Source organism: Rhinoderma darwinii, chromosome 2, assembly GCF_050947455.1.
Source record: "Rhinoderma darwinii isolate aRhiDar2 chromosome 2, aRhiDar2.hap1, whole genome shotgun sequence".
In the NCBI taxonomy this organism is placed as follows: Eukaryota; Metazoa; Chordata; class Amphibia; order Anura; family Rhinodermatidae; genus Rhinoderma; species Rhinoderma darwinii.
Window position 1 is genome coordinate 250,125,677 of NC_134688.1, and position 23,075 is coordinate 250,148,751.

At 41.7% G+C, this 23,075-nt stretch overlaps 1 protein-coding gene across 1 annotated transcript in view; it reads left to right on the top strand.

Moving 5' to 3' along the window:
* The window catches only part of ELOA (elongin A), a 36,956-nt gene extending 20,894 nt beyond the window's left edge, over positions 1-16,062 (top strand). The window contains exons 5-11 of the mRNA XM_075853067.1: positions 8,206-8,314; positions 8,396-8,554; positions 10,584-10,681; positions 11,584-11,764; positions 13,632-13,743; positions 13,838-13,995; positions 14,791-16,062. Coding sequence (XP_075709182.1) covers positions 8,206-8,314; positions 8,396-8,554; positions 10,584-10,681; positions 11,584-11,764; positions 13,632-13,743; positions 13,838-13,995; positions 14,791-14,852 — 879 coding nt within the window. The 3' untranslated portion in view covers positions 14,853-16,062. The remainder of the gene's footprint in view (positions 1-8,205; positions 8,315-8,395; positions 8,555-10,583; positions 10,682-11,583; positions 11,765-13,631; positions 13,744-13,837; positions 13,996-14,790) is intronic.
* The last annotated feature ends 7,013 nt before the right edge of the window (positions 16,063-23,075 follow it).

A 23,075-nucleotide genomic window follows, 5' to 3' on the forward strand; every position in this document is an offset into this window, starting at 1 on the left:
TTAAAATGCCAGTTTGTCATGTTACAAAATTCATCCAAGATGTATAAATTCAGAAAGTTTTCCACCTTTAACCCCTTCCCGCATTTTCACGTACAGTTACGTAATGGGGACTGGTGTTTTTCCGCAATTCCACGTAACTGTACGTGAAGACGATGGAGCTGGCTCAGGAGCTGAGCCAGCGACATCACCGCCGGGTGCCAGCTGTATGTTACAGCTGGCTCCTTGAGGTAGCGGCCAGGACCGGAGCTAGCCTCCGGTTCGGCCGATTAACCCCTCACATGCTGCGTTTAATAGAGATCGCAGCATGTGAGGAGTTTTTAGCCACCAGCACCCCAGCAACGTGATCGCTGGGTTACCAGTGGCTGCAAAGGCGATCGGAGGCCTAATATTTACCTCCCGGTCCGACAGCAACGAAAGCCTCCTATGCCCCGCTCGGTGGCGGGGCCTAAAAGGCTTCCAATACCATCGGCAAGAGGGCGCCGGCAGTGGGTGTCCGCTGTATGTTACAGTGGACACCCCGATGTATCGACAGGAACCGGAGCTAGCTCAGATTCCTGCCATTAACCCCTTCGATGCAGCGATGCAATGCGATCGCTGCATCTTAGCGGTATGTAGCAAATCGGCAGCCTGCCATGCGATGGCAAGGCTGGCGACTGCTACTATGGCAACAGGAGGCCTAACAATGGCCTCCTATCTGCCATTACGGAAGCCGATTAGGTCCCGGCCGGAGCCTGATCGGCTTGCTGACAGTGAACAACTGACAGTTCTAATACATTGCACTACATAGGTAGTGCAATGTATTAGAACTTCAATCAAACAGTTGGACCTTCAAGGCACCTAGTGGGACTAAAGAAAAGTGTAAAAAAAGTCAAAATAAAAGTTGGAAAAAATACAATAAAAGTTTCAAGTAATAACATAAAACACAATCGCCCTTTTTCCCTTATCAAGTCCTTTATTATTGAAAAAAAAAATAAACCATACGTATTTAATATCGCTGCGACCGTAACGACCTTAAAGAGGCTCTGTCACCACATAAGTGCCCTGTCTCCTACATAAGGAGATGGGCGCTGTAATGTAGGTGACAGTAATGCTTTTTATTTAAAAAAACGATCTTTTTTCACAAAGTTAGGAGCGATTTTGGTTTATGCTAATGAGCTTTCTTAATGCCCAAGTGGGCGTACTTTTACTTTCAACCAAGTGGGCGTTGTACAGAGGAGTGCATGACGCTGACCAATCGGCATCATGCACTCCTCTCCATTCATTTACACTGCACTAGCGATATAGATATATCGCTATGTGCAGCCTCATACACAAGCCCTAACATTACTACAGTGTCCTGATAATGAATACACATGAAATCCAGACTGGACGTCATGTGTACTCAGAATCCTGACACTTCTGAATCTTTTTTGTGAGATTCCAGCAACGGATACGAAATCTCGCGAGATCACGGAGCTAAACAAGATTTGGTTTCACTTGCCGGAATCTCACAAAAAAAGAGTCAGAAGTGTCAGGATTCTGAGTACACATGACGTCCAGGCTGGATTTCATGTGTATTCATTATCAGGACACTAGTAATGTTAGGGCTTGTGTATGAGGCTGCACATAGTGACATATCTATATCGCTAGTGCAGTGTAAATGAATGGAGAGGAGTGCATGATGCCGATTGGTCAGCGTCATGCACTCCTCTGTACAACGCCCACTTGTTCGAAAGTAAAAGTACGCCCACTTAGGCATTAAGAAAGCTCATTAGCATAAACCAAAATCGCTCCTAACGTTGTGAAAAAAGATCGTTTTTTTAAATAAAAAGCATTACTGTCACCTACATTACAGCGCCGATCTCCTTATGTAGGAGATAGGGCACTTATAATGTGGTGACAGAGCCTCTTTAACTATAAAAATATTATGTTATTTATCCCACACAGTGTATGCCGTAAAAAAAAACTAAAAAATACTGCCATAATTGCTTCCAAAAATTGAAATAAAAAGTGATCAAAAAGTCGCATGTATCCAAAAATGGTACTTATAAAAACTATAACTCGTCTCGCAAAAAACAAGCCCTCATACAGCTCCGTCGACTAAAAAATTAAAAAGTTATGGCTCTCACAACTTGGCGACAGAAAAAATACATTCTCTTTACAAGAGTAATTTTATTGTGCAAAAAGTTGTAAAACATAAAAAAGTGCCATAAATTATGTATTGTCGGAATCGGACTGACCCGCAGAATAAAGTTAACATGTAATTTATAACGCGTGGTGAACGCTGTATAAAAATAACTAAAAAAGCTGTGCCAGAATTGCTGTTTTTTGGTTACCTTGCCTCCCAAAATAAAAGGATAACAAGTGATCAAAAAGTCGCATGTACCCAAAATGGTACCAATAATAACTACAGCTCGTCCAGCAAAACAACAGCCCTCATGTCACTACGTCTATGAAAAAATAAAATTAGTTAAGGCTCCAATAAGCCAGGAAATAAAAAATATGCAGTTGTGCCCGAGGGGAACAATTTTCTGTTTCAAGTGGCGAAATAGCAAGGCCCCTAAAATTAGAGAACCAGGAAGGGGAGGGCCCAAACATATCTGCTGGAAGTGACGGTGCCCGTATTATACCAGGATAACATTTCCTAGCAGAATTCTCCAAACTGCAAAGATGCGGAGTGTGGACTAAAGGGGGATAAGAAAGGACATTTATCAGCTCAACACCAGCCTGTGCAGAAAGCTTCACAGCGTAACACATATTTTTGAATTTTTTTACTATTTTTTTTACCCCATTATTATACCACCTGACTATGCCCCTGATGTACTCTACCCAGCTTACATATACCCTCACATTATAAACGGAAACACCAGTAAATCTCCAAACAAAACTACTACCAAGGAAAATCTGCGCTCCAAAAGCCAAATGGTGCTCCCTCCTTTCTGAACCCTACAGTGTGCCCAAACAGCAGTTTACTTCCACATATATGGCGTCGCCATATCCGGGAGAACCCTTTTAACAAATTTTGGGGTGTGTATCTCCAGTGACACAAGCTGGTCACCACATATTTGCCACTGAAATGGCATATATAGGAAAAAATAATTAATTTTTACTTTGCACCTAACCACAGCGCAATCATTCATGGAAAAGACCTGTGGGGTGAAAATGCTCACTACACCCCTTAATAAATGCCTTGAGGGGTGCAGTTTCCAAAATGGGGTAATTTCTCAGGGGTTTCTTTTATTACTTCACATCAGAGTCCTGCAATTGTTAACCAATACTTTGTAAATTGCCAAATTAGGCCTCAATTTCGCATGGTTCTCATTCACTCCTGAGCCCTGTCGAATGTCCAGAAAAAAGATTAGGGCCACATGTAGGGTGTTTCTAAAACCGGGAAACACAGCATAAGAATTAGAGAGCTGTCTTGTTATGGTGGCACAAGCTGGGCACCACATATAGGCATATCAATGGAAAAAATCCCATTTTCACTCTGCAACATCGAGTGCGCACCAATTTCTGCCAAGCACCTGCGGGGTTAATATGCCCACTACACCCCTAGGTGAATACCTTGAGGGGTGTTGTTTCTAAAATGGTGTCACTTCTGGGGGGAATCCACTGTTTTGATCCCACAGGGACTTTGCAAATGCGACATTAAGATCAGAAACCAATCCAGCATAATCTGTACTCCAAAAGTAAATGGCGCTACCTCCCTTCTGATCCCTGCTGTGTGCCCAAACAGCACTTTATGACCACATATGGGGTATTGCCGTACTCCAGAGAAGTTGCTTTACAAATGTTGGGGTTGTTTTTTTCCGTTATTTGAGAAAATGAAAAAGTTTGCGCAAAAGCTACGTCTTTTTTGAAGAAAAAGGATATTTTTTTATTTTCACTGCTCAATTCTAATAAAATCTATGAAACACCTGTGGGGTCAAAATGCGCACTACATCCCTAGATGAATTCCTCAAGGGGTGTAGTTTCCTAAATGGAGTCTCTTTTTTGGCTTTTTTACTGTTTTGGTCCCTCAGGGTCTTTGCAAATGTGACATGGCCTCCGCAAACCATTCCTGCTAAATTTGAGCTCCAAAAGCCAAATGGCGCTCTTTCCATTCTGAGCCCTGCCGTGTGTCCAAACAGCCGTTTATTACCACATGTGGGGTGTTGTTTTACTCGGGAGAAATTGCGTTACAAAAGTTGCGGTGCTTTTTCTCCTTTGGTCCTTGTGGAAATTAGAAAAAATTAGCTGAACCTACATTTGCTTTGAAAGAATGTCGATTTACCTTTTTACCGGCCTACTTCCAACAATTTCTTCAAAAAACCTGCGGCATCAAAATGCTAACTATACCCCTAGATAATTTCCTCAAGGGGTGTAGTTTCCAAAATGGGGCCACTTATGGGGGGTTTCCACTGTTTTGTCCCCTCAGGGGCTTTGCAAATGCGACATGGCCTCCGCAAACCATTCCTGCTAAATTTGAGCTCAAAAAGCAAAATGGCGCTCTTTCCCTTCTAAGCCCTGCCATGTGTCCAAACAGCCGTTTATTGACACATATGGGTTACTGTTTTACTCGCGAGAAATTGCTTTACAAATGTTGCGGTGCTTTTTCTCCTTTAGTCCTTGTGGAAATTAGAAAAAAATAGCTAAACCTACATTTTCTTTGAAAGAATGTAGATTTCCATTTTCACGGCCTACTTCCAACCATTTCTGCAAAAAACCTGTGCGGTCAAAATGCTCACTATACCCCTAGATAATTTCCTCAAGGGTGTAGTTTCCCAAATGGGGTCACTTTTGGGGGATTTCAACTGTTTTGGCACCGAAAGAGCCTTTCAAACCTGACATGGTACCTAAAATATTTTCTAATAAAAAGGAGGCCCCCAAATCCACTAGGTGCTCCTTTGCTTCTAAGGCCGGTGCTTCAGTCTATAAGCGCACTAGGGCCACATGTGGGATATTTCTAAAAACTGCAGAACCTGAGCAATAAATATTCAGTTGCATTTCTCTGGTAAAATCTTCTGTGTTACAAAAAAAATAGATTAAAAATGAATTTCTGCAAAAAAATATGAAATTTGTAAATTTCACCTCTAATTTGCTTTAATTCCTGTGAAACGTCTAAAGGGTTAAGAAACTTTCTAAATGCTGTTTTGAATACTTTGATGGGTGCAGTTTTTAAAATGGGGTGACTTATCGGGGGTTTCTAATATATAAGGCCCTAAAAGTCACTTCACAACTGAACTGGTCCCTGTAAAAATAGCCTTTTGAAATTTTCTTGAAAATGTAAAGTTCTAAGCCTTGTAACGTCCTAGAAAAAAAAAGGATGTTCAAAAAACGATGCCAATCTTAAAGGGAACCCGTCACCAGCATTTCACCTATTGAACTTTACTTGTCCCTCACTGGCCGCTGCTATAAAAAGTTCATTGCCGTTATCCCCTCTCCTAAACTCCTCCTCCGACTGTAAATAACGGTCTGCAAACATTTTGCGCCTTTTATTGTAATAATCCGGTGTCCCTTTGTGCGCACACACCAGAAGAGAACATCAATGCACAAGCGCGGGATTTTGTGTGCTGGGGGAAGGCAAGGAGCTGTCAATCAAAAGTAAAGAGGCGGGGTAAACCCGGAAAGACTTGAAGAATAAAGATATTACTATTTTCAAAGGAAGATTTTACTCTTTTTTCAAACCAAGATCTGACTCTTTTCTGCTCATTGGCATATGGTGTGGGAACACTAAAAAGCTACAGAGCTGTCAAAGCAGACAATTATAGGTTATATAGAAACTATTTTTCACCCTCTACCACCGGGTATTGCTGGTTTAATAGGTGAAATGCTGGTGACCGGTTCCCTTTAAGTAGACATATGGGGAATGTTAATTAGCAACAATTTTTGCTGTGGTATTACTATTTGTCTTACAAGCAAATACATTTAAATTTAGAAAAATGCTAATTTTTGCAATTTTTCGCTACATTTTGGTGTTTTTCACAATTAAATACTGAATGTATCGAGCAAATTTTTCCAGTAACTTAAAGTCAGATGTGTCACGAGAAAACAATCTCAGAATCGCTTGGATACATAAATGCATTCCAGAGTTATTACCACACAAAGTGACACATGTCAGATTTGAAAAAATTGGCTGTGTCCTTAAAGGGGTTGTCCGGGAATAAATTTTAACTTAATTAATCATATTTAAAAACATTTCTAATATATTGTCTACTTACCTGTGCCAGCGTTCTCCTGTTCTGATCTGCCGTCACGTGACCGCACCAAGGGTTAATTTTTCATTTCCTGTGAGCTACCGTGTTTTTGCTCAGCCAGCACTTCCGGCTGAGAAAGGCACGACGCGTCATCAACTACATTTACAGGCAGTGGGCTGGGCGGATGTTTCATGAGCTCTTCAGAGCTCCGCCTCCTCTGGTCCTGTCGCCTGTAGATGTAGTTGATGACGCGCCGTGTCTTTACACAGCAGGAAGTGCTGGCTGAGCAAAGCCACGGAGCGTCACCAATCATAGTACACGCCCCCTCCTTCTATCTCGTCGTCCACGCCTCCTCAGCCCTCTTCACACTCGTAGTTCCCGCACTGCCTGGCCATCTTGTCTCTTCCCTAACACACCCCCTCCGCATTTTATCTTGTCCTCCACGCTCCCTCCTCCTCCTCTATTGTCCTCCTATCGCTAATGGCCCTTTTTATTTCTCTATCGATTAGCCTAATTACTGTCTGCAACATCCTGTGAACATAGAGGGGCGTGGCAGTATGGAAATAGCTGAGATGCTTTGGAGGAAGGGGGATGTAAGCTGTCTCCTCAGATGCAACAGGGGATCATGGGTATGGTGTGTTACAAGACAGGAAACAGCCAAGACCAGAAGCAAAGGATGTAAACGGACAGCAAGGGATGTAAACAAACAGAAAGAGCAGCAGTGACGATGGAGATCAAACAGAAACTGTTTAGAAGTTTAATAGGGGGTATTAGGGAAGGTAAACCAAGGCTGGGGGACACTTTTTAGAAAAAAAAAAATCCTGGACAACCCCTTTAAGGCCAAAACAGGCTGTGTCCTGAAGGGGTTAAATGTGATTGGCTAATTCTGAACACAACTACATCCCCAATTATAAGAAGGTGTTCACACTTATGCAATCACATTATTGTAGTTTTGTTGTTTTTATTTTTCCCCTCTAAATGATTTCAGTTTGTTTTTCAATGGAATTGTACAGATTATGGGTCACATTAAAGGTGGAAAATGTTCTGAAATGATTCATCTTGTACTGATTTTTTGACATGACAAAAACCTGGCATTTTAACAGGGGTGTGTAGACTTTTTATATCCACTGTATGTTATGTTTATACTATGCTATATTCCGCTGACAGCCCTATGAAGGCAGTTTAAGGAGATACTCGATTCCTCATTGCTGTCTTGCACTAATGACATAAAAGAGAGCAATTTGTGTAGTAGACCTATATGATGAATTGCTGATGATGCAAGTCTCTGATATATGTGGCTCCAAATAAACATGTACAGAATAAGGCAAGGGCTACAAGGCAACTTTGGCCGCAACACATGTAGCATGGCCAAAGATTGTTGTATGAGCGTATGTCATGCTACGTGCATTGCACTATTGAAATCAGATATGGCTGCGTTGCAACCCACAGGTTGCAGTGACCGCAACATTACAGTCGCAAAAAATCCAAACTTGATAGAGTTCTTGCGATTGTCCCGGCATCCTGCGCGTAGCAACGGGCCAATATTTCCTTTCTCAGTGTGACACTACGATAACACAGCGATGTATGGACGTGCGATTTGTGTCTCAGTCAAAGTCGCTATGTAGCGATAAGGCTATGTTCACACGGCAAACCAAAAACGTCCTTAAAATATGGAGCTGTTTTCAATCAAAAACAGCCCCTGATTTTCAGCTGTTTTTTAATGCGTTTTTTTTCGGACATTTTTGGAGCTGTTTTTCTATTGAGTCAATGAAAAACAGCTCCAAAAACGGCTCAAGAAGTGACCTGCACTTCTTTTTTACGGGCAGGGTGGGTTTACGCGCCGTTTTTACAAACGCCCTTTTTCCCATTGTAATCAATGGGCAGATATTTGGAGGCGTTCAGCCCCCGTATTTTCAGCCGTTTTTCGGGGCGTTTACGGCCCGAAAAACGGCTGAAAATAGGCCGTGTAAACATACCGTAAAGCTTCAAATTGTATTATAATATGTTTACTGTTAATAGTAACTAATGTTTTTGTGTCACTGCTGTGCAGATAGACCAGGTCCCTGTTCTACCTGATATACCATTGCCAACTATTCAGCCAAATTATCGACCTCTTCCTTCCATTGAAACTGTACCCTACTTGCCTCATAAGAGGAAAGGTAAGATATCCTGATAAAGATGTGAGTGACTGTAAATAAAGTACAGTATTCTGTAACTGAATATTTCTTATTTTTTTCTAGCTCCATTGTACTCTCAAGAGGAGGATGAGGGTAATGGATTTACTGGACGCAGATTAAACTCCAAGATGCAGGTGTATTCTGGATCTAAATCTGCTTACTTGCCAAAGATGATGTCCCTCTACCAGCAGTGTATCCGGGTCCTGGCTAATAACATAGACTGTAAGTATAATGTTTCATCCTGTAGGTGTTGAGTTTGGGTTCTTGCTCAAATAGAAATGTGTCTGTTGCGCTTTAGGAATATTGACTCCAATATGGCAGAAATTTGGTGCATTGTCCAATTTTTTTCTATATACAAAAAAATATTAGCTCCTATGTGTAGAAATTTTTCCTTCCCTTTTCCCTTCCCTTGGTTGAACTTGATGGACATGTGTCTTTTTTCAGCCGTACTAACTATGTAACTATGTAACTATGTAACATGGACATAGAACTGCATTGCCCAAATTTTGCACATTATGCATTTTTTTCTACATGTGTCGACACAAAATTGGCACGAGATTTTTCTTGTCTGGTTACCTGTTTTATGCTCTTTTTATACTCTTTTATCCTTGATACTTGTATATTTTCCTAAACTGTTAACCCCTTAATGACCAGCCTATTTTAGACCTTAATGACCAAGCCATTTTTTTTTTACGTTTTTCCATCGTCTCATTCAAAGAGCTATTATGGTTTTATTTCGACATAGCTGTATAAGGTCTTGTTTTTTGCGAGACAAGTTGTAATTTTTAATAGCACCATTTTGGGGTACATTGAATTTATTGATTAACTTTTATTAACTTTTTTTGGGGGGGGAATAGAAAAAAAACCTGAAATTTCACCACACTTTTTTGCGTCCTAAATTTATGCCGTTTACCGTGTGGTATAAATAACACAATAACTTTATTCAGCGGGTTGTTACGATTACAACGATACCAAATTTGTATAGATTTTGTATGTTTTACTACTTTTACTAAGTGAAAACACTTTTTTTCAAAATTATTTGTTTTTGTGTCTCCATATTTGAAGAGCCATTTTTCGCTGTTGCGGTTGTATGAGAGTTTTTTGTTTTTTTTTGCGGGACGACTTGTAGTTTTTATCGGTACCATTTTGGAGTAGATGCGACTTTTTGATCACTTTTTTATCACATTTTTTTTAAGGCTGGATTCAAAGAAAACAGCAATTTTTGCATGTTTTTCATTTTATTTTTTACGACGTTCACCGCGCGGGTTAAATGATGTAATAAGTTTATAGTCGGGGTCGTTACGGACGTGACGATACCAAATATGTGTAACTTTTTTACTTTTATTTAGTTTTTTAATAATAAAGCAGTTTGTAAGGGGAAAAAGTGGGGTTTTCACTTTTTATTAAACTTTTTTTTACTTTTCTACTAGTCCCACTAGGGGACTTCAATATGCGATTATCCGATTGCATTTATAATACACTGCAATACTTCTGTATTGCAGTGTTTTATGCCTGTCCGTGTAGCAGGCATACACAACAGGCAGACCTGGGGGCCTTTATTTGGCCCCCGGCTGCCATAGAAGACAGATACTCGGCGATCTTATCGCCGGTGGGATGAGATTGAGCTCCCTCCAAAACCACTCAGATCTGACGGGTTAAACCGGTGAGATCGATACTAATATCGATCTCACCCTGGTCGAGCAGGGACGCCCCCAGCCCTCAGCTGCCTCTGGTAGCTCAGAGCAGGGAGATTTAACGGCTCCCTGCTCTGTTTATTCCGATACAGCGTCATAAAAAGGCTACTGCATCCCAATAAAGCCCGTTAGTGGCCGCAGTAAAAACACTATGGGGTGGTCACTAACGGGTTAAGCAGTGATGCAATTTCAAGGTCTTTTTCCATTTAATTCAGATGGCTTAATCCAAACGTGGGATTTAATCTTAATTCACACTGGTGAAGGAAATGGTTGAGAAGGTTTTCTTAATAATAATGGGATTACATCCAGTTTTTTATAACTTTTATGACGGATGGGAGAACCAATCCCACCAATGGCGGTGTGAAGGAAGCCTGGTAAAAGTAACAGAATTGACTTTGAAAGCAGTGAGCAATACCATATGGCTTCTGACAAACCTGACAAAGACTACAATCTGCCACTTGGGCTTTGCTGTATAATGAAAGATCCTTTAAGTAAATATGGTATACACCGGTATATACGGACTTATGCATTTCTTAATATATTCTTTCTTTTTTCAGCAATCTACGAGGTAGGAGGTGTACCTTATTCGATGCTGGAGCCAGTTTTGGAGAAGTGCACCCCAGAGCAGTTGTACCGGATAGAGGATTGTAATCACGTGAGTTTGTCATTCTCACTAATATGCCAAGTATCAAATTAGCTTTTTTTTCTTCATACATATTGCAAACTGAGCAATGTGTTCGGGATACTCCATTTAATAAAGGATGCATTATAAAGGATGCTGTATTGCCTAAATATTTGGGTTGGCTTTTGTTTGGTAAATCAATTCACATTCATTGTACATGCATTTGTTTTGGATTTTCAGTGAAGATTCCGCACCGAAAATCTGCAACTAATCTTCTGCATGTGAATATTGCATAACAGGTGCTATGGCACCTATGGGGAATACTGGGCAAGCATAGTGTCATTTACCAGTCTCGTGATGGTATGTGCAAACCCAGAATGAGCATGTCAGAATTTAAAGTGAGTCTCCACTCATTGGAGATTTGCAATGCTGTGTTTTAAAAAATCTAGAATACATTTTTCTATTAGGTGCTTTATTGAAAAATGTTACGGCCCTCTGAGAACTGGCCCCTCTCTTCCTCCTCAACGAAGTTGTGGGATTAAACAGACATACTAAATCTATAGAAGTCACATGGCTCTGCTTGCACACTCATCTACGTTCCCTGTGCTGGGTGTTGTCTATTATTCAGGGCCATGAGATTTAGATTACAGCTCCCTCAAGGTAGAGAAACCGCTTGCAATGATCACCCTGTTACCCCTCATTTGAGGACGGCAAACTGCGCCTATTCAACTGCACTTGAAGGCAAGTGGGAGAAGAGTATTTTACAACATACATGCGTCAACTTTTTATTATTGTTACAATGAAACAGACTATGGACACATCTTTGACTTTCTTTGGGCTGGCTCAGAGAAATAATGTAGTGCAGGGCTCCTCGTTGTTTTTCTGACCTCAAGATTTCACTTAATCTGTACATATAACTATGGTTTTTTATTTAGGTACTAATTGAAGACACAGATCAACTGTGGAAAAATCACTGTCAAAGAGATTTCAAAAAGGAGAGTCCAGATGAGTATGAGACTTGGAGAGAGTTGTATCTCCGTCTCCACGAAGCTCGTGAGCACAGGCTGGTAATGCTAACTCAGAATATCCGCTCTTCACATGCAAACAAACCCAAAGGTAAGATTTTGAGAATCAATAAATAGTACGCTTCAGGCACGTGGCCATATATACCCTCTGTGTAAAAGCCTTATACTTGTACAAAAGCTAGCGAGTCATAGGAAAGCAGGGGATCTTGGGCCAAAGCAACGGTACATGTAGCCTTAATCATTACCAGTCCCACTGTGAACACATTACTACAAACTATTTGCCCAAAACTAGGCTTAGGCTGTTTTGACATGTCAGGTCCTTTGATGTCTCTTATGCTACAATGACTTTTTCTTTCACAGAGGAGGAAATGGGCACAATTACTGTGTATAATATGTATGTATAATTAAACAGCTTTACAGAAGGCAAAGCGGGTGTCTGTGTGTCCTCTAATCTGCTTAATCATCCTAAAGATATTTTCCTATCTTGAAAGCTCTTATAAATCATACCAGATACCCAAATAGGCATAATTCCCTGAAATACTGACAAATTATTGTAGACTTGAGGACTAGTTACGCCAGGAGTCAGTGTGACAGACAAAAAGAACTTCCATAGACATCAGCGCAAAAGAACCCAAAAAGTTGGGTGCCAACAATACATTTTTAGGGGCATTGGAAACTTGGCTCCTGGAATTTGTCCAGCTCTCTATAATGACTACATTGATAATTCACTTCTTCACACATTGTGGGGAACACAGTTTATACTAAACAACAAACTTTAGTTGCACCCTACAAATGAGCGTCTACAGATCTATATTGATGTGCTATGAATAGGTTATATCCTCCATTGTTCCCCTCCCTGGGACCCGCCTCTGTGAGCAAGAGCAAAGAACTTTTTCAAAGACATGGCTCTCCTGTTCTGGCGGACGTAACACGATCATGTATTAAATAGTCGCCCCTTCATTTGAATGGGCACTATGTAGTAATTCATTTCTTTCAGCTAAATGAGGGTTTGCACAAAGCTTCCCTCTCAGCAATAACGGCAGAACACCAAGTGTTAGAGAAGCCTGACCTGTAGCAATCCGCGATCAACAGGGTAGCGTCATTCTAAGACGGATTGTTACGTTTGGTCTACACCTTATAACTGTCCGTCAGATGCACGAGCGGTACAATGAGTGTACTTTTGGCTAATAGGATTACAAACATTTACAGTATAACCGTGCGCAGACAAAGAAACACCAGATAAAGTAGGAAGACATTTAGTAATGCCCTATCTCCTAACTAATCTAATAGATGTCACACTGATAATTCTAGTGACAATTGTGTCCTAATACGTTTATTATTTTAAAAATGATGAGCTTTTTCTAAATATGTAAATACTAGACAAGTGGGAGGTAACAGCAGCGATTCTCCTGAGGAGGAGCCACCTCACAGGCTCTGACACTGTCCTATCAGCATGAAGCTGCTTCACACAGTGTGGGAGACTGAAGCGGGAGGGAAGGAGGATCACTTCAAACAGCCATATCTCGGCCTGTGGACCACCTAGAACAGCGGTTCTGGTGGCATATGAAAGAGGAGATTCTAAGATCGCAGTTCTAGCTGTGACACAACCGGAGATATAGCTAGTTAAATACACAGTCGGGAATGAGTAGCCGATGACGGCCGCCCACGGCAAAATCAGCTGTTTGTCGGGGCCTCAGCACCGCTCATATCGTGTCTGTGATGAGACAACCCATTTAATGTATCTGAACAGACTGCAGTATTTCTCTAAATAAATGGAACAGTGTTTACCACTCTATCATTTTCAGTATTAGTGAGACTATTGGTAATAAGGACTGTATTGAGTCCATGTTAGGCATCCTGTCTGCAAGTCATTTAATTTGTTGTCCTTATTTTTTTATTTCTAAAATTGTGGCATTGCAGTTCTAACCTGTATTTTTACTTCAATTATGTTTGGACAGTCCGACAAGCCAAGATGGCATTTGTGAATACAGAAGTGAAACCCCCACGTGATGTACGTAGAAGGCAAGAAAGATTTGGAACAGGAGCAGCAGTTGTCAGTGAAAAAACAAGGTATAGATGGGCAGCTGGGCATTTTTGGGGCAACCTTTTTCTTTACTGTTCTTTATGGAATTTCAGACCCTGACATGCCCCTCTCTCATGACAGGATTAAACCCTTCTTGCCAATCAGCAGTAGTAGTAGTCTGAGCAATGTGTCACCCGAGGAGCCCTACTCCTTTGACAGACCGAGTACTAGCAGTACCTTGTCCACACCAAGCAGTGTTGCCCAGCCTGGATATGATCCGCGTAAACCACAAGTCAAAAGTAAGTAATGGTTCCATTGTACAAAGGTACCGTGTCAAATGCATTTCAGTCTGTTTGGTTTCAAGCTTGTGGTTTGCTGTTATGACACACAAACGTTTAGGGGAAGAGACACTTTTACCATTTGAGATTTACAAATAGTTTGCTAAATGGTGTCTTTATATATATATCTCAGGATATGAAGGCGTGGAAGCTGTTAGGCGTGGTAGTGCTTGCTTATACAATATTATCTGGCTTTCATAGATTTAAATGGGTTTTCCAGTTTCCTAAAAATAACCACAGCTGGCTCCATACGGATAAAAATGGCAAATAGTAATTAAATCATGCGCTGTTCCTGTTCTGCTGTATATGGTTCCCCGTGGCGACTTGTTTACATCCTCAACACAATGACATGTCGTACACAACACCTGACCACAGCATGAGCCACAACACACCACTAGCCTTGTCAACTAATTTTCTAAACGCACTTTTTCTGTATTATCTATCTGTACTGATGGTGAGATTTGTGCTCAAACAAGAAATCCCAGATGTCTCATTCCATTCAAGTGTTTCTCCTACAGGCAAAAGTGTCTGTCCTATAATGCAGGTGCTTGTGCAGCCCTGTGATTGGTGCTAGTGCCTTTGGGACTAAATCCTTTTAAAGTTTTCATTCTGTCAGTCCATGGGTTATATAGGGATGTACCTATTTTAGGACAATGACAGTAGCCCACTTGTCAGTGCCATGTTCTACTTATATACTGTGTATATATATTTCATTTAAACATGCCTTACAAGACAATCCTTCTTTTTGACTTTCAGAGGTTGCTCCAATGATGGCCAAAACAATAAAAGCTTTCAAGAATCGGTTTTCTCGGCGATAAAATACAGGAAGAGAATGAACTTTTTTAAGTGACGGGAAGGGATTATTGCACTGGAAAGCCTTCATAAAATGGCAGAATGGACCTATTAATTCCTGAAACAGTGTTGCCCTTCACCTTACCGCTTCCTTTTGCCCAACATGCTGATATACTCATGTTTTTAATATACGTTTCCTTCATCTCTCAATCCCATGGCTCTGCAGGATTCCAGTTTTTGTGCTGACTCATGTCCCTGTGGCCTTAGAATTACTGTCTTTTTATGTCACAGACATGGATCCTCACTTCACTAGACTAGAAAGCCACAAAACCATGTTTGGGAAAAATCAGTGTGCCACACGAAGGTGATTCCATAACCTAGCAGAGAGTTCTCATTGAAAATCAGTTTTTAATTGATTTAAAAAATTAATTACAAATTGTAAAGTACTATTTTTGTGCAATTTCCTATAAAAGAATTAGGTACAACATTACATTTTTGGCAAAGTTGGAATAAACCAAGAAAGAAAATGTAAAGTTCTTTGGATTCCACAATTACTACCGTGTACTTCGCAGGCCTTTCATGGACTTGATGTTTTACTGTTGCAGTGTCATGTAATATTTGTTGTGAATTATTTTGCAGAATTGTTCTGTGACATAAAACTGTTCTCCCTCCCATCCTCCATACAAATGCTTCTTCATATCTGGGATTTCTTCTTAGACTCTATTTCAGTGTGTGTTTGAATTTGTAAGTTAGACTCTTTTTAGCATTCACAGTTTATGTAATTTATTTTTGTCGCTGACTATTTAAAAAGAGAATTTGCAGTTTCCATCACTCATCCCCTGCATGGACTTTTCATACATTTCCGTTGTCAGACAGTTACAGTATGTATTTTTTTAATCGGGCTACTAGGTATCCTAGACATATAAGTTCCCATGTGGCAGCTCTCAGTATTGGTGACCATCGCAGACGGTGTTTTTACTCTTTAATAATGAAATAACAGTTGAACACACTTGCTCTCTAGTGTAGGTCATTTGTGAAATGAATATTGTGGATTTTGCAGATTCCACTTTACATTTACCTGTAGCTAGTGGGCAGGGGCTATAAACTTTAGGCCTTTATGTGAGCTTTTGCTTTATGTAAATAAAATCCTTTTTGTGGTTTTAAGAAGATTAAAAGTTTTAATTAGACTTATTATATATGCAAATGATTTTATCTGGCTCTTAATAAAATGTGAATACTGGATATATTGTGTGCCTTCTATGGTTGACAGGAGGAAGTAGGAGATTTATGTGCTTTTATAGTGGCAAAAATTTACTATGTACAATGGTTTAGAGAAGTGGACAGAATTAAAAGTCAATCATGCAAAAAAACAACAAGGCTGGGTTCACACAGGACTGTATTGTATATGTAAAGTACGGATATCACAACCAGATGTCATTTAAAACAAAGGAAGAGAATGAATTCACATTCACACAGTGCTTCTTTTTTTTTCTCCTGTTCCATTTTTATCGCTGGGATTTTGGGGCAATTTTGTCAGTTGACTTCATTCCAATACGCAACCACTTGCATCTTTTAATAGGAAGTTGTTTTGCTGCTATTTTTAGTTTTATGATACTTAAAACATGCACAAGCTAATTTACATAGGAGTTTAATGATATTCTAGGTTATTGCATTTCTCAATGGCACTCGGTGGCTCCGTATGAACTTTGCCTAACTGTAGATACTAAAGTGTACTTATATTATTTTATCACATTTTTTTTTCTAAATAGGTTCAAACTTCTCTGCTGTTTAATTTTGTAATATTTTTTATTTTTTTTTAAAGTATGTATTTTTTATTTTGCAACAATTTCAGACAAATGAACAAAAATTCAACAGCATGTCCCATGGCAATAGCATCTCTGAACACTAATAACATTATGTTGCAGAAAATATAACCTACAAGTCATATAAATTATTGAAAAAGATCCTCGTTAAAACAGGAACAGTATGAGAGATTTTACCCCAAAAACAATGGGAAAAAGTATCAATATTCATAGGACATGTAACACACAAAAGAAACCATAAAGAAAGGGGGAGGGAAGGATAGAAGAGGGAGGGGGGGGAAGAGGATGGACACGTGTATCCCCCAGCAGTACCACAATTCCATATTGATACTTAAGGAATCATAGCCTGATTGGTGTCACACCAGACAACTGATTCTCCATGTACCAAGTTGAGGAGCCCAAAGCATGCAATCAGCTTTTGCTTAATGTGAAGTGGTAAGAGAGGTATAAAATTCTCCCACAGCTTGAAAAATCCCTCAGTTTTGTGCTCTTTCCGAAGGGAGGATTCCACCCAATCTGTTCGGAAAAGGTAAGATAGTTTTTCCAGGACAATACGGTGTGTGGGGGGTGTGTTAGTTATCCAGACCTGGAGAATCGCCTTCCTAGCAGCCGCAGAGACATAGTACAGCAGTTTTTTGTGCTGGTTCGGGATAAGGAGCATGGAAGATGGTAGGATCCCAAAGAGACCCTACTTTTGGGTTGAGGGGCATTGTATGGACAGGGTGTTTGAAACAAAATATTGAATCTTTCGCCAAAAGTTAACAATAGTTGGGCATGACCAGAGGCAATGTAATAAGTCTGCATGCGGTGCTCCACACTTCAAACACGAATGGTCAGAGGAGTTACCCATGAGGAAGCCCCTGTAAGGGGACACATAAGCCCTATGAGCTATTTTAAAAGACATCTCCCAGTACATGGCTGACGGGAGGTATTTGGCAGCCGTGGTTACAGATGATAGGACATCGTCATGAGTGATGTGATCTAAGTGGTCAACCCAGTAAGATACACCCGATCGTGATTTAGCGTAGTCCAGTGGCTGTCTTAAAACATTATAGTATGTAGTGATTAGTCTCTTTCTGCATTGGTGAGATGGAGTTAAGTGACAGAAGAAGTCATCCCAGTCTTGATCTTGTAAGTGGCTAATGACCTTGTGAACATAGCTACAGGCCTTCATGTAGTAAAAGGGGTGTTGGCCCAAAAAATCAAATTGAATACGCAGTTCATTAAATGAATAGGGGCGGCGAGTGAGCATGTTAATTATATGACTAATACATGCCAACCCCCTCCGAGCCCATCCACGAAAAACCACATGGGGATTTGTCGTTTTTGAAGTCAGTTATGGATCCAAGGAAGGAGTAGGTTTGTAATATTTTTTATATATAGCTCTGTTTTTCTGTTTTAGTGCTTCAAATAATCTGCTGCCTTTCACCTACCCATACAGTCCAAAAAAAAATGTGGCTACCTGCAGCTGTATCTAGAGGAAGGTTAAGAGCTTAATGTTTTGCATTAAAGAGGACCTGCCACCTCTCCTGACATGTCTGTTTTAGTAAATACTTGTATTCCCCATGAAATAACAATTCTGGAGTATCTTCTCTTAAAACTACGTTGTACAGTTCCTCTGTTATTCCTCCTAGAAATGTATTAATAAATTGACAACTGGTTGTTACCAGTTGGGGTTGTATCCGTACCCAGACTAACAATGTCCAATAAGTGCTGACACAGTGACAGCCAGCTGTCAATTTATTCATGTGTTTCAAGAATGGCACAAAGCAGAGTTATAAGAAAATATATTCCATAATTTTTATTTCATGTGGAATGCAAGGATTTACTAAAACAAACATGTCAGAAGTGACAGGTCCTCTTTAAAGGGAATTTGTCACTAGAATTTTTTTTTTCGTTAAACAGTTATTATATGCATGATTAGACATTGTTCTAATTTTTTTATAAATTAGATTCTAATTTCTAACATTTCCCTGTGCTGGTCACTAGAGGGAGCAATTCCCAAAATTGCAGCATTGGCATGTGGTAAAGCAACCATATTGCTTTATGCTGCAAAATTTGAGAAGACACACTCGCTCTAGCGTCCTCAAACAATCCCCCCTCCTTTATCCTGGCTAGTGCCAGGAGAAAGGAGGGGATTGAATGTTCAAACCTCCTACACGGTGTGCCGCCATTATTTGAGCGAATACACAGTGTAGTAGGCTTACATACATTGGTAATCACACACTAAAACACGAACATACACAAACATAACTTACCTGCTCCTGCCTCTGCCGCTGCCTCCGGTCCGTCCGCTCCTAGTGCTTGCTTCTAATCACATGTCCGGAAGCCGCGACCGGAAGTAGTCATCTTACTGTTCGGCCGCGGCTTCCGGTCCACAAGAAAATGGCGCCGGATGTTGCTAGGTCGAAGACCTTCCATTTGGACTGTGTGGGAGCGGCGCATGCGCCGTTCCCACACAGACGGCGTACACCATAGTGAATGGAACGGCTCCCGTTCGCATTCTCTATGGGGATGTATGTGCCGTATTCCATCGCTGTATGTGTCGTTAATTGACACATACAGAGATGAAAAAAAAAATGGCAGCCCTTATAGTGAAGAAAAAGTTAGAAAAAAAAAAAGTAAAACACAAATAAATAAAATGTATTTTAATAAAACACTAAAAGCAAATTGATATAAAAAAAAATTTGCGACACCTTTCCTTTAAGTTAAGTGGGAGCTGCAGACACCCAGAACTTTATCACTTATCTCCTTCCCGACCGCCCACTGTCTTTTGGCGTCGCTGTAGTTGAGGCTGATGAGCGCTCGTGTGAGCGCTCATCCTCTAAGCAAGAGCTGTAACAAACAGCTCCTGATTTCAGAGGAGCCTCTTGAACACAGCTAGGGTCGGAAAACATTCGGACCCCAGCTGTTTAACCCTTTGATTGCCGCGGTCCGTGACACAGGGGAATCCCTCTGCAGTCAGCCCTGGAGACCTACAAATGACCCAGGGCTGTCCCGTTTGCCTGCTGTTCGGGCACACTATGTGCTGCCCGATCAGCAGCCTGTGTCATAGTGACACAGTGTAATGTATTAGCATACAGGAGTATGCTAATACATTACAAGTAAAAAAAAAAAAAAAAAAAAAGTTATAAATAAAGTTATCCCTTGATGGGATTTTTTTTTAAAAAGTCCCCAAAAAAATAAATAAAAAAAGTCATTATTTTGCATAAAATACATTTTATTGCCCCTACACTAAATAAAAACAAAAAACCTACACGTATTCGGTATCTACACGACCGTAATAACCTGAAGAATTAATCTAATGGGTTATTTAGCGTGAAACGTGAACGGGATAAAAAATAAACAAGAAAAACAATGTCGAGAATCGCTTTTTCCTATATTCACACCGTAAATAAAAAATTGTAGATAGCACAACACACAGCCCCCTGTAGATAGCTCCAAACAGCCCCCCTGTAGATAGCGCCACACACAGCCCCCTGTAGATAGCTCCAGATACAGCCCCCCTGTAGATAGCGCCATACACAGCCCCCTGTAGATAGCTCCACACATAGCCCCCCTGTAGATAGCGCCACACACAGCCCCCTGTAGATAACTCCACACACAGCCTCCTGTAGATAGCGCCACACACAGCCCCCCTGTAGATAGCGCCACACACAGCCCCCCTGTAGATAGCTCCACACACAGCCCCCTGTAGATAGCTCCACACACAGCCCCCTGTAGATAACTCCACACACAGCCCCCCTGTAGATAACGCCACGCACAGCCCCCATGTAGATAGCGCCACGCACAGCCCCCATGTAGATAGCGCCACACACAGCCCCCTGTAGATAGCGCCACACACAGCCCCCTGTAGAAAGCGCCACACACAGCCCCCTGTAGAAAGCGCCACACACAGCCCCCTGTAGATAGCGCCACACACAGCCCCCTGTAGATAGCGCCACACACAGCCCCCTGTAGATAGCGCCACACACAGCCGCCTGTAGATAGCGCCACACACAGAACCCCTGTAGATAGCTCCACACACAGCCCCTCTGTAGATAGTGCCACACACAGCCCCCTCTTGTACATAGTGCCACACACAGCACCCTTATGTACATAGCGCCACACAACCCCCTCCCCCTTGTACATTGTGCCACACAGCCACCCTTCCCCCTTGTACATTGTGCCACACAACCATCCTTCCCCCTTGTACATAGTGGCACACAACCCCCCTCCCCCTTGTACATAGTGCCACACAACCCCCCTCCCCCCTTGTACATAGTGCCACACAACCCCCTTATACTTTGTGGCACAATGCCGCCAGAGCTTTGATGTCACTCACCGTCAGAAGAAAGCAGGAGTCTTGCAGTGGCGTTCTCACTGGTGTTAATGCCGGCCCGGGAGTGAACCAGTCCAATCACCTGACCTGTCACTTGACCGGTGAGGTCAGATGACAGGTCAGGTGACTGGAGTGGTCCACTCCCGAGCCAGCATCGATCCCAGTCAGAACACCGCTGCAAGACTCCTGCCTTCTGATGCTGATCGCTGCTGCAGTCGTCTGGCATGCCGGGCGCCTATCAGCAGCGATCAGCTGTTTTTATACAGCTGCAGCGCCCAGCGGGACATTTTGCAGTCCGCCCGGGACGGCGGGACATCGGTGAGAAACCAGGACTGTCCTGCCGGATCCGGGACGGTTGGGAGCTATGCCTTAACGATCGGCGTATAGTGTTTTTACGTCGGCCGTTCAGGGTAGTTCTTCTGAAGCGCCGAATTTTCACTTCGGCACTTCAGAAGAACTTTCCCTGCATCGTGCGGGGTGCTGCTGAAGCCTGGGCTGTTAGTAACAGCCTCGGGCTTCAGGGCAACAATCGGAGACCACTAGCAGTGGTCTCCGATCATATTTAACCCCTCAGATGCGGCGCTCAATAGCGAGCGCCGCATCTGAGTGATTTTAGAGAGATGGGGCTCCCTCTCTCATCCCACTGGCATCCCCGCGTGGATCGCGGGGTGCCCATAGGTTCTATGGCAGCCTGGGGGCCTAACAAAGGCCCCAGGTCTGCCTTTAGTAATTGCCTGTTAGGCCATGCCCTAACAGGTGCCTGTCAGTTTTACACTGACCGGCAATAATACACTGCAATACAGATGTATTGCAGTGTGATAGATAGATAGATCGATAGATAGATTTATCCCCAAAGGGAAATTGGTTTACAGTTGTAACTCCCATTTACCGTACATATTATACAAACAATACAACATACATCGACATCATATAATAAAATATGTATTAAAAAGCATCATCACACACTACAATCACATATTATAAAGTGCAATAGCTTTTGGCATAAAAGATCTTTTAAATCGTTCTTTCCTACATAGAAATTCTAGCAATCGATCACTAAAACAGCTTTGTTTACCGATTAAAATGCTATGTAACGGATGCAACTCCTCTACTTTAATTGCACTAATCTTCCTTAAAGAGGCTCTGTCACCAGATTTTGCAACCCCTATCTGCTATTGCCCCAGATAGGCGCTGCAATGTAGATTACAGTAACGTTTTTATTTTTAAAAAACGAGCATTTTTGGCCAAGTTATGACCATTTTTGTAGTTATGCAAATGAGGCTTGCAAAAGTCCAAGTGGGTGTGTTTAAAAGTAAAAGTCCAAGTGGGCGTGTATTATGTGCGTACATCGGGGCGTTTTTAATACTTTTACTAGCTGGGCGTTCTGACGAGAAGTATCATCCACTTCTCTTCAGAACGCCCAGCTTCTGCCAGATCACGCTGTGACGTCACTCACAGGTCCTGCATCATGTCAGACGAGCGAGGACACATCGGCACCAGACGCTACAGTTGATTCTGCAGCAGCATCGGCGTTAGCAGGTAAGTAGCTACATCGACTTACCTGCTAACGCCGATGCTGCTGCAGAATCAACTGAAGCCTCTGGTGCCGATGTGTCCTCGCTCGTCTGACACGATGCAGGACCTGTGAGTGACGTCACAGCGTGATCTGGCAGAAGCTGGGCGTTCTGAAGAGAAGTGGATGATACTTCTCATCAGAACGCCCACCTAGTAAAAGTATTAAAAACGCCCCGATGTACGCACATAATACACGCCCACTTGGACTTTTACTTTTCAACACACCCACTTGGACTTTTGCAAGCCTCATTTGCATAACTACAAAAATGGTCATAACTTGGCCAAAAATGCTCGTTTTTTAAAAATAAAAACGTTACTGTAATCTACATTGCAGCGCCGATCTGCTGCAATAGCAGATAGGGGTTGCAAATTCTGGTGACAGAGCCTCTTTAATAACCTTTTATTTAATACCTCCTCAAATAAAGGCACCTCACTAACCATGATCGCTTTTCCCTTTTTGATCACATTATTCAATTTATTCTTTTCAGCTTCTCTAATGTTACCTCCCCAACAGACAGCACCATAAAATA